This window comes from Ornithodoros turicata, chromosome 2, assembly GCF_037126465.1.
Source record: "Ornithodoros turicata isolate Travis chromosome 2, ASM3712646v1, whole genome shotgun sequence".
Taxonomy (NCBI): Eukaryota; Metazoa; Arthropoda; class Arachnida; order Ixodida; family Argasidae; genus Ornithodoros; species Ornithodoros turicata.
This window is the reverse complement of record NC_088202.1, coordinates 130115965-130128440: the sequence shown is the minus strand read 5'-3', so window position 1 is coordinate 130128440 and position 12476 is coordinate 130115965. Positions and strand designations below refer to the sequence as shown.

At 45.0% G+C, this 12476-nt stretch overlaps 1 protein-coding gene across 1 annotated transcript in view; it reads right to left on the bottom strand.

Moving 5' to 3' along the window:
• Positions 1-2552: 2552 nt before the first annotated feature.
• LOC135386132 (uncharacterized) overlaps positions 2553-12476 on the bottom strand; it is a 305833-nt gene continuing 295909 nt past the window's right edge. The window contains exons 8-9 of the mRNA XM_064615884.1: positions 7145-7566; positions 2553-2985 (exon numbers count right to left, since the gene is read on the bottom strand). Coding sequence (XP_064471954.1) covers positions 7528-7566 — 39 coding nt within the window. The 3' untranslated portion in view covers positions 2553-2985; positions 7145-7527. The remainder of the gene's footprint in view (positions 2986-7144; positions 7567-12476) is intronic.

Sequence of the window (12476 nt, the reverse complement as noted above, 5' to 3'; positions counted from 1 at the left end):
GACGCAGGCAATACGGCCCGAATATAGCCGGCGACCAAACAATATTGGGTGAAAGTGGGCAAGTGGTCTAACATATAGCCGTCGGCGAAAGAATATTACCTGAAAACTGGCAATACAGTTTGCATGTAGCCGTCTGCCAAGCGATATTCCATGAAAATGAAAAATAAGGTCTACATATTGCCGGCGACCAAACAATATTGGAGGTCCACTCACATGGACTGGCCCCCATATAACTGTCTCAACAAACTAGGACTAAAACTAGAACTAGTGCAATACCAATTCCTGCCTGTGAAATCACATCACGTTAAGGATTGCTGTTCTTGCTTGTCGTCGCCATGTAACGGACCAAGACTTCGGAGAGTTGCGTACGGAATAACGGCAAGAAGGAAAGTAATGTTTAGTAGTGGACAACGTACCTTCCATGCGTTTCTTCTAAGAGCACAGACGAAGTTAGTCAGCGTCTTCCGAAGATATATTGGATAGATGGGATGGCCACTATTGGCCCAATTTTGCAACTGCAAACAGGTCCAAGCGGTGTCGAATATCGGCATGCATCTGTTCTAATATACGGTGCCGAACGAAAGCCGCTGAACCCCTGTGAGTATAGTTTGAAGCGCAACAATAACAAGAAGCCTGTGGTGTGATACCCATTGTGTGCCTCCAGGCGTCTTGTGCCAAGAGTTTTGGCATTCTTTTTCGGGTGAAGAATTCTTCATCATCTTCGTTTCTTTTTCTTTCATTTTTTCAGCACGAAGTCTTCGGTCAGAACGTCGTAATTCAGTTCATAGGCCTGCACCAGTAACGCAAGAAACACACACACACACACAAAAAAGACAAGGGAATGTGATAACTGCACCGGCAAACCGGTACTTGGATGTGGGCGTGCCAATATTGTACCATGATTGGGCCTATATTGACTTCCCATTTACCCAATATGGGACCAATATTGAGCTGCTGCCTGGGAAATATGGAGTCTACAGTGGCAATACTGGAGCATAATATTGGCATGCCAATATGAGGCCTTGTATGGGCCGGATTGCAATTGTAAAATTGGGCCAACATTGGGAATCCGAGATAGACAATATCTGTTTAGCCTGGACCCACATTGGGTGCTGCCTGGGTTATGTGGTCAATAAACACACGAACTTGACTTTGGCAATCGGTAGCGGTTTAATGCGAGCAGTGAAAACCTCGGTGGTCATCGCAAATTTACCACCTTGTCCTCATTCATCATCATCATCAGTGTATTTGTTGTTGTTGTTGTTACCACCTTGTAGCTTTATTGCACCCTTGTGGCTGATGGGTCTTGATCTTTTCCAACGTCTGTTGACTTATTCTTGCACCCCAGTACCAGTGTGTGTGTACGGGAAAAAAAAAAGAAAAAAGGGGGAAGGGCTCAAGGTGTAGGGTCCAACTTCTCATTCCCCCCTTTCTCCCAATTGAATTTAAGTTTTTTTTTTTCTGCAGGAGACAAGACCAGAATGTAAAATCACGTTAACAGCACAATGATTTTACTGAAACATAACGCTTTCGTTTTGACAAAAATGAAAGCGAGCTGTTGTGTTGAATATGATCCACAGTAAATGGACTCTCTCTTATAAAAGGAGTGATGAAATACAATGAACGTACATAGAACGCCATCACTGCGTGCTTATGTCTTTCTCCTGCGAACGCATTCTTTCTAAGTGCATTGCATGATGACAACAATAGCAACAACATGAATGAGGATGAGATGAGGTGGGATGGGATGATAACTCAGTTCATTCTCTTGAAACAACGTAAAGCGTGAAGAAAAACAATGTACAAGTTTCCGGCGATGCAGAATCAAAAATAACAAAGACGGTTAAGATCATCAACTATTTACTATATACATTAAAAAACAAGACTTTCGTGCAGTAGGCTGCACTTCAGGTTTCTGCACTTCAGGCACAGGTTTCACTTCAGGTTCAAACCTGAAGAAGTGCAGCCTACTGCACGAAAGTCTTGTTTTTTAATGTATATAGTAAATAAAAGAGTGATAGGAACAACTTATTTATTTACACATGGTAAACAAGACTTTCGTGCACGAGACTGCACTTCTTCAGGTTACTTCAGGTTTCTTGCAGTCTCGTGCACGAAAGTCTTGTTTACCATGTGTAAATAAATAAGTTGTTCCTACCGTTTAAGATCACTCTTTGATTTACTCACCACCGGCAACTTGACATCGCCTATTTTTTCTGCCTTCGTATCTTCTATATAGTAAATAGTTGATGCTCTTAACAGTCTTTGTTATTTTTGATTCTTGAAACAACCTTAGTTATGTCGCGATCAACCCAAATCAGCATATTGTCTCGTTGAATATTTAACGTAAAATGTAATGCGTTATACATAAAAGATCAATGAGTACATTTGCAGGCTTTCCCCATCGGTGCCTCTTGCGGTGGAATCGCCTCGATGCCAGTTATTGCCGATAAGCTGCGCAACATAAGATGTATTACTCTGCATTCGTAACCATGTGGACGAAGCAGGCATAGTGGAAACACGTAACCTGGGATACACAGCGACACTTTATCAAATATACGGCTTTATTCCTGAGAGGAAAGCGATCCATATCTACATTGGAAGGAAATGCCAGAGTGGTATACAATTAGAGGTGCAGACAGAAAACTGGAAGATGGGTTTATATTCACGGAACTTACAAACCGTCGAGAGTACCATCAGGGTCGGATCCTTTGGGAAAAGCGTGTTCCAAGTGCTGACATGTCGGTAAAGTCCAGTTTGCACACTCGTGATATCAGTACTTGAAAAAATTCTTGTGGCACATACGTTGTAGTCATGAACAAAGTATTTCGGCATCGTAGAATGATGAAAGCATAATGAAACAAGCATATATCGCACATCAAATATGGGTATGAAGTACATGGCAAACTGTTTAGTCCGAGTGGAAGGGTCAAGGGGGTCATCGTCAGCTCTTGAATATACTCCACCAGTTACACAGGATTTTGGCTGAAAGATGCAGCAAAACAGATAGTGGAATAGTGTGAGCCAGATGTGATGTGATAGTGTGGAAGTTACTTATTGCGCCATGCACGGGAACAAAATATAAAAATATGTTTAGCGGGCAAATTAGCAGCTTGGCATGCAGGATAGTAAACGCAAGAGAAAAAGAACAGAATACTGCACTCCGAGACAGCACGAGCGCCACTGTAAAAGAGGTCTATTTCCGCGCACACACAATTGGGCATGCGGTGAGATGGCTGGCGCTATAGGCAGACGAGGAAGCCGAGTTACATATTTCTTACTAACTCAAATGTTTTACAACTCTACTTTAAAAGCCCGCAAATGTGCTCTATGTATGTCGGCTCCCACGAGTGTTTTCGCACCGTGATCAATGTAAAAGCAGCACTTCGAAGCACGCGGGAGCACTACGTTGTGAGTGTGACTCCGTGGCGTCATTCGTCCGCCTAAGCCAATCACAGGCGTCCTTAGATTTGTGGGCGAAGCTGTCCTATAGGAGTGCTCTTGACCCAAAGTATTAGCTTGAAAAAAGAAAAAAAAAGAAAAGGAAAACAGGAAACGGCACAAGAGCCGGAAATAAGACCATCACAAGGACTTCCTACGGTTGGCATGATTTGTTGCCAGAATGTCACTGAGCAGTAACCTTTATTTTTTTCCCTCTTATATTCGGGTTTATATTTTTTACTGTTACTCGCTGCCGTCTTTATAGTCATAAATGACACTACTGATGAACGTCCATAATACACGTGCAAATTATAAAGGACGCACACTACAGTGGAAGAACAGTAGCATTAAAGCACCAGCTACCAAGACTATGGTATACGGTGCACACAGCGGCCTGACTTTTCCGCAGGTGTGCCTCGCTCAGCGGTATCGACACCAGCGAGTTACTTACGTGGTACAAATTACTGAGCATGAATGCCATTCTCTGCGAAGGATATTTTCCACCAGTTGCTGGGATTTCGGAGCACCACAGAGACGACAACCGGAAAGAGCAAGTTGACTTCTCTTCCCTCGTTCGAGACATCCCGTTGCACTGGCGGCCATATTGTCACGGTTTTGTATTTATTGCACTGCATGATTGTTATTCAGGAATGGTAGCTCTTATCAGCGATGATACGAAGTCGCAGACAATGAAAGCTATTACATCTAGAGGTTAAAGTGCCACTGCGGACAAAATCTCGCAATCCTATACCAAATTTATGTCGTTGCTACCTCCGTGTCTCATGCGATATCCTCCCAACCTATTGTTCTCTGACCCTGTATTCACACGAGCGACATTCCCCGGAACACTCCAGCGGAAGATGCGAAAAACGTCATAGGTTTTTGCTGTCACGTGAGCACGAGCGCTCAACGTCGTATCTTCACGTACTCTGCTAACCGTGGGGAACATCCTGCGACCAGTGATGGGAAGTAATTCGAGTACCTAGTAGTCAAGTACTACTTTAAGTACATTCACGAGTACTTTTGTACTTTGTGCTGTACTGTTCTAGTACTTTCCCACCAAGTACTCAAGTACCCAAATGGGATTGCAAAAACGAAAATCGGGGAAATACGACGAAATAAAACAACAACAACTTTATTTTATGATGGTGATTGGGGAGTTTCATCACGACGAAATGTCTTGCAGGGGTATTTTTGGTGAAACTTCATTGTTGACAAGCTCGAAATGTTGACAAGTTATTCACAATACTTTCATGCTGTTCTACAGTTAGGAAAAGGAAAACAGGAAATAGGAAGGCAGGAAGGAAAATAGGAAGCAAGATGATTTTGGCTTTGTCTCTCCGGTTCTCCCAATACATGATTCACTCTATTTCACAATCTGTGATTGGCTTTCAAGAATTACGTGATTCAGTAAAAGTAAGAGACTGAAGGGCACACGTGACTTTTGATTTATGCATTCTACCATTTTTAATGGTCGCATGGATTATATTGTTGCAGATAATAAAGCCACATAAAAGATGAAGGTTTGCAGTGCGATTTCCATAAATTTGCCTGCAAACTAAATTGGCAAAATACTTGATGAGTACTTTAAAGTAAGTACTTGGCCTAGTACATTGTACAGTACTTGAAGTACATTTGGAATGCGATACTTTGCACTGTTACTACTTATGCCGGGTACTGGGTACTTTATTTTAAGTACAATTTTGGGTACTTTGCCCATCACTGCCTGCGACACAGCCACAAGATATTCCGTAGCAGAAGACAGAAAAGGACGCTGACGGTGTAATCTGCTATGTGTCGTCTGCTAAGAGAGCAGTACGCCACCCCCGATATTCCGGCACCGTGTGAATGCTCACCATAACACGGGACGAAACTTTGGTTCCGTGATCAGTGTTTTCGCTTTTTCTTCCACTAGAATTTTCCGTGAGGTCGCTCGTGTCAATACACGGTAAGTGACGCAGAAGTAATAAAATTAATTACATACTAGTTTTGAAAAGTATGACGTCATGGGGTGCCCAATCCGCCAACGCGTCTGACAACATTTCTCCTCGAAGGTCGATTTCCGTCTCCTCACCACAGCTGCTGCCAGTCTTCCAACGCGGGGCGGAGGCGCATGCTGTTGCTAGGATACGGACGCCAGAGCTGTCGGTGACGTCACCTACTCCTGGAGAACACGAAACTGAAGTTTTGCGGGTTCTTTCAAAAATTAGTGGAAGCGCGTGATGTTGACTCACGGGAAAATATGTCTATTGAAAAAAAAAAAAAAAAAAAGGAGGAGAGGTTAGTCAGGCGTAGGCTTAAGAAAAAAAGAACGCACGACTCATGGCATTCATATTTCGCTCCCCGTGTCCTTGAGCGAGATTCATTATAACAAAAAATGAAATAAATATCATAGTCCGTAGTGGCACTTTAATTTCTTATTTTTATCGAGCTTTATCAACTTTAACTTTAACAAATAAAGTTAACGTTATAAACAATGTAAACTTCAGTAAAATTTCAGGTGCTCTCCCCGATACAGAGGTCTGTAAATGATCGGAAAGACGCAAATGTTACGTCAAAAACGCCAGTTCATGGAGTGCAGCACATGCCGCAAAGCTGAGGATTACGTGACTAGTTCGGCCACTGCATACAACCACTCAGATACACAAGGCTTATCGCAAGGAATACAACGCCAAATGGTTCCCTTCTGACTACAATAAGACGTAACATCCGACCCTGAGTACAGCACAGTACCAACTTGTGAAACTTATTCCCAGCATCAGTTATATTAGATGAAGCTTCATTTACTGCCCAGGCGACATCGCGCAACATATTTTCTAACGGGCCCTGACATCTATACACAGGGCGCCTTATCGATGATCATGTGATAATATGTACAACAAAGTAGACGATAGGGTGCGTTACAGGTAAGCACACAGACAGGCAAAACACAATTCGAATGCATTCGAATACACCGTGATAATGAACGTGGACAATACTCTCATAGGTCCTATCATATGTACAGATCACGTGATACCCGTCGTACACGACAGAAAATCTCACTCTTTTCGTCAGCTTCTATAGCAGATATCACTGCACTAATCCGGCACTTGCTGTACATTCTATTTACAAATAAACAGTTGCCTCAGTTATAGGTGTAAAGTTGTTGTCTCGCAATACTATAGTTCGCAGGACAAGTGACGAAGGTTCAAAAGCAACAAATATACGATCGATTCAAGCGAATGCTAATGTTTACAGTTCAGTGTATTCGGATTTTGAGTTTGTAACGAGGCGCACGGAACGGACGTGGTAGCAGTATGCCTTACTCGCATTTGACATGTACTGAAAGAACTCAAACGAGTATGAATTAAAAGCGCAACACATGCTCTTGTTTCCTCGAAAGGCACCATTCAGAATCAGGACAGATATATATCGAAAAAAAAAAGAAAAATCAGACTCCTTGCAGAGCTTATCTGCAAAGCATGACGGAAATTGTGTAATGAAGAGATTGCCGTTTGACGGCAACAGGGAACAATATGCCCCACACATTCAAAAAGTCCTTGAAATCGTTCAATTTAGCAAAAAAGAAAAGAAAAATAAACAAATAAGTAAAAAGTAATAAAAAATAAATAAATATCGGACGCTCCCAGTGTATTCGTGACCAAAATCTTGTCACGCTGCAAAATCACGCTGTCAAAGAGAGCAAAAACTCTGGAACACCAACCCTCTTCACCTTTTCCCATTCAGGATGCTCACTGTGTTGATGTCCTTTTGTTCTTGACGTCACCAGACTCCTTCGGACAAGATACCAGCTAGTTCGTCGTACGTGTTGAAGTCGCTGTCGTTTTGTGGTAGTTTGTCTCGCACACAGCGCGCGCGCGTCTCAGCGCACTCTACGGGGAATTCACTCACGTGGTCTACTGCACAGTCACGTGATCGATGACGTCTACAGGGCGTGTGTATCCTCGTTGGGGTTGTGTTACTAGAAAAGCACAAGTCAAAAAACGTATTCCTTGCACGGTGGCGGAGGTGTGCGTCGCGTGGTGGCGCTCCCACTTTGAGAAGAGAGAAGGGCACAGTTGTGATGAAGCACGTCCCGTTTACAACCTACTTGTGGTTGACCACGGTGTCGTAGCCAGAGTCTTCCTGAAGAAAGTCAATAAGAAAAGTCATTGTGACACACGTAATCTCACAGTAATGTAGCTAACACAGAGACTGTCTTTTGGATCCCTTTCTTGGATCTATTACGTTGGCAATATAACGAATTACGACAAATACCGAACAGACGGACCATGGACAGGAGTCCTAATCTTTGTACACGCGCACTCGGAGATAATGTTGACATGCTGCTACCCAGTAAACCATTGATCTGCATCCTATGGTCATGTTCAACCAAAGAACTGAGGGCAGAAGGGCAAGGAGGGAGGCGAGACGGTACATGACGATGAAGAAGATAAAAGCCAGAGTAACCCACTATAGCCCAAGACAGGGAGAACTAAAGACAAAACACACAGGTTCTCCAATGGAGAATTCGGTTGGTCATTTCGTTGCAGCGCTCGGAAATTGATAGGCCGGCGTCCGCGGTGATTGATGTGACCATTCCACCCGAAAATGAGTGCCAGGAATCTAGCGGTTTTAGTCGCTTGTATCACACAAGGGGTATCGCGGTCGCTCCTCTTCGGGTTACGTCGTCTGCCAACCCACGTGAACTTCGACGTGCGGGCTAAAGAGGGCACTCGCGACCCTCGCGGTGCGGATGTGACGACACCGGGGCGATCTGCTGCCCGGTCGCTTCGAGTCAGAGCGGAAAAGTGCTGATCAGAATATTTTATTTAACATAATTATCTAAGTACACAAGTTACTTCTCAGGTTACTCGTACATTGTGCTTGTAACTAACACCACAACAACGTAGATGTTCTGAGTGTGAACTATCGTTACAAGAATGTCACACTGCTAGCTGTCAAATTCCTGGTGCTCTGAAAGCGCCACGAGAACACACGAGATTGCTACGTTTTGAACAAGCAAACGCAGTTGCTCAGAATTTGGCAAAAAAATCTGCCAGGAAACGACCACGCGAATTCGCCATAAGAAATGAAGAGCATTAAAGGTACTGTAAAGCAGTAGACAAGCATGATATGCTGGTGATGTGACTAGAGACTTTGTTGCTTCTAAATACCATATGCGGAACCATACGACCGACAACGCGCTATAAATATTTTTAATTTGCCATGAAAGATGCGGCGTAGCGGAGCGGTGCGACGCCTGGTGTCAAACAACCCCCTGTACAGCGGGCAACACTGAAAATTGGTATTACAAACTATGACATCGGAACTTCGTTATTTTAGTAACCATATTATTAGTTTTCCTGTTTACCTATGCATTCTGAAACCGCTGTTAAGAATTTAACCTGTCAACCCCTCTTTTTGCGAAGTAACCCAGTGCTGGCCGCTGTTCGATGGGGGCTCTCCCTACTGCTCTGCTGCGCCTGCGCTCTCCTTTTGTTCGCGGCCTCTTTCGAACGAACAAACTCTCTCTGTGAACCTCTGTGAACAAACAAGTCCCGACGCTGTCTGGCTTCTTGAACGTCTGACACATTTTTTTCAACGGCTCAGCATTTCATTTCAGTTCGCTTATCCATTTATCCTCAGATGTGGATTGTTGTGTGGATTGCAGGGGCGGATTTTATGGTGGATTGTTATGTCGGGCGCAGTGTTATACACATGCAATGTGGTTGCCGCCGTATGTGTCAGGAGTACGGATTCCTTTCGAATACCTAGTACAGTGTTGCCCGTAATATTTAATTGTAATTTTCTAATTAACTGCACCGTCGATTGGAATGAAACTTGCACAGTTTTTGTCCTGGTGGCTTGGACTACCGAATAGCCACACTAAATGGCATTTGATCGGTGCTGCTTTACAGTACCTTTAAAACCTGGGCGGGTTGATGAGACCTTCTAAAAGTGTTAAAAAACGTAGTTGTCAGCTCATTGCCGGTGTGTGTGTCTCGTCTCTTTCGAGTGCACTAGCACAAGGTTTTTAGCCCTTTTAAACCAAAATAGGAACGGCTCGTTTAAGCACCTCCCTACGCTGGTTCCTATTGTCTGCATAGACCTGTGCACCCCCGACTCGCGCCGCCGTCGCCGCCACTGGCGCCAACTCGGCGCGCCGATGGGCTTAAAGGTACTGTAAAACAGCATCGAACAAATGTCATTTAGTGTGGCTATTCGATAGCCCAAGCCACTAGGACAAAAACTGCGCAAGTTTCATTCCAATCGACGGTGCAATTAATTAGAAAATTACAATTAAAGATTACGAGCAACACTGTACTAGGTATTCAAATGAATCCGTACTCCTGACACACGCGGCGGCAACCACATTGCGTGCGTATAACACTGTCCCCGACATAACAATCCACGACAATCCATCATAAAATCCGCCCCTGCAACCCACACAACGATCCACATCTGAGGATAAACGGATAAGCGAACTGAAATGAAATGCTGAGCCGTTGAAAAAAATGTGTCAGATGTTCAAGAAGCCAGACAGCGTCGGGACTTGTTTGCTCACAGAGGTTCACAGAGAGAGTTTGTTCGTTCGAAAGAGGTCACGAACAGAAGGAGCGCGCAGGCGCAGCAGAGAAGTAGGGAGAGCCTCCATCGAACAGCGGCCAGCGCAGGGTTACTTCGCAAGAACAGGAGTTAACAGGTTAAACTGTTAACAGGGGTGTCAGAATGCATAGGTAAACAGGAAAACTAAGAATATGGTTACTAAAATAACGAAGTTCCGATGTAATAGTGTGTAATACCAATTTTCAGTGTTGCTCGCTGTACAGGGGGTCGTTTGACACCAGGCGTCGCACCGCTCCACTACGCCGCCTCTTTCATGGCAAATTAAAAATATTTATAGCGCGTTGTCGGTCGTATGGTTCCGCATATGGTATTTAGAAGCAACAGAGTCTCTAGTCACATCACCGGCATATCATGCTTGTCTAATGCTTTACAGTACCTGTAACCCTGCTTAATCCAGTTGGATGGTTCTGCATACAAAAATAATCCGGCAACTTAATCAAAGTGGAGGGTTCTGTTCTTGTGGCAGCGTGTCAAAAGGGCAGACGCAGAGATTAAAAAAAGAAAACAAAACATGCACGACAGTTCTGCTTTTACGGAATGGCATGCGTTTATGCGCTTGGTGGCTCCTCGCAAATAACCAGGCGATTGCTGCGTACATACCACGTTAGATACCGTTCGCCCACCGCAATGGTATGGCCGTATGACATAGGTTAGCATGGTTAGCATTTGCATGCTCGCGCCGCCGACCCAAAAACCAGCTTGACGCTGCCTCCGGTCAAAGTGCCACCGGCGCACAAGTCAGGTCTGCAATAGCTGGACGTACCCCTCTACGTCTCGACAAGTAGTGCGCTGTAGTGCGCCGACACAGAAACTATACACGGTTTACCCGTGGACGCCGCCATATTGAAAACGCAGCGCCGTCTAGGCGGAGGAGCGCATTGAAAACTGTCTACCGCCCAGGCCTATCAGAAGGAAAGCACACGTGTCGTGTGCTTCGTCCCTGGTATCGCTTTCCTCTTTTCAGGCTTACAGAGGCTGCAAAAGCGCTGGGTGTGAGGCTGGCTGGAAAAAAGTATAGGAGCCCTAAGGTGGCACGTGGTGGTGTCGATCTCTGCGTCTCGGCGTCGCTTCAGCAACTCATAGATGATTAGGCGGACGTGAGGCACAGTGAGGCATGGGGCAGAGTGTTACACTGCCGATATTTACCTCATTCGGGAACCTTAGAAAAGCGGAACTGTAACGGCGTCCGTCAAACAGTGCGACATCGTCATCAGTTCACGCAAATCGGCAAGCAATCGGTCGCAAATCGTACTGGCGGACGTATTTCCGGACGAAGAAAAAATATTTCGATGACATTTCTTTGTGGTATACCACAGTAGTGACTTGAATCCTGTGACTGTGTGACAGTGGTAGATGAAAGCGGAATTATGGCAGCTAGAAAGGGTGGTGCTTGGACCGCGCCGCTTCTCCCGTACATCGGAGCACGCCGCCGCTGGAAGACGGCGCCAGCGGGCGCTGCGAGTCTGAGGTATGCAGAGCTGGAGGTATGCTATGTTCGCCGCGTTCGCGCGTACGTTTTGCTTGCGTCCCCGACCCGCGCCTCTATTTTTTTTTTTGCCTTTTCAGCGTTTCGTGTCTCTCGGCAAGTGACCACTTAGTTCTCTCAGCGCACAGGGATGACACCTGAATGCCTAGACAACGTAAGCAGCGTGTCAAACACTGTTTTGTGCCCGGCTGTTACACTGGATACCGTTCCGCAACTGGAAATTTGGCGCTCTTCGCCGTTCCGCAGGACCCAGAAAGGTTTCAAGAATGGAATCAGCATACACCAAGTGTAGACATGCCTCTCCAAACGCATTCGTCGTTTGCGAAATACACTTGGACGCACTTTTACGCCAACGCACTTGTGGTGAACGTCAAGATCGAGCCGATGAACCGGCCTACCCTGATGCGGTACGCACAATACCCACAGATCCAAAAATTCCCAGACAAATTCCAAGAAACTGGCCGCTCAGCGCAAGAGGAGGAACCACAACCAGGAGTCGCCATGTGCCTTGCAAAAGACATCTGATTCTGACATGGGTGATGAAGCTGTAGACGCCGGGAATACGTCGGCACAAAAGGACCCTTCCCTTCTTCCTTTGAAGCAGCTTTCACTAGATTTTTCAGCATGTACGAATTACATCCTGACAGCCTCCATGAGTTGACCACCAGTGCTCGAGCCTCAACACACCAAGTTGGTGGTGAGCTCCACAGAAATCAACTAACAGGTGCTATGCGCAAGTTGTATTTGATCACAATTAAGGCTTTATTTTTACGTGAAGGGCTTAAACCTCGACAGACAGCAGAGAAGAGTACACAGGAATATGTCCAAACAGTCTTGACTAAACTAATATAGCACGCAGGAAGACCATGCCAAGCGCTGTATTTGTTTATTATTTGTTTAAACGAGCTTTATTTATTATTTATTTAATATTTCCGTTGCG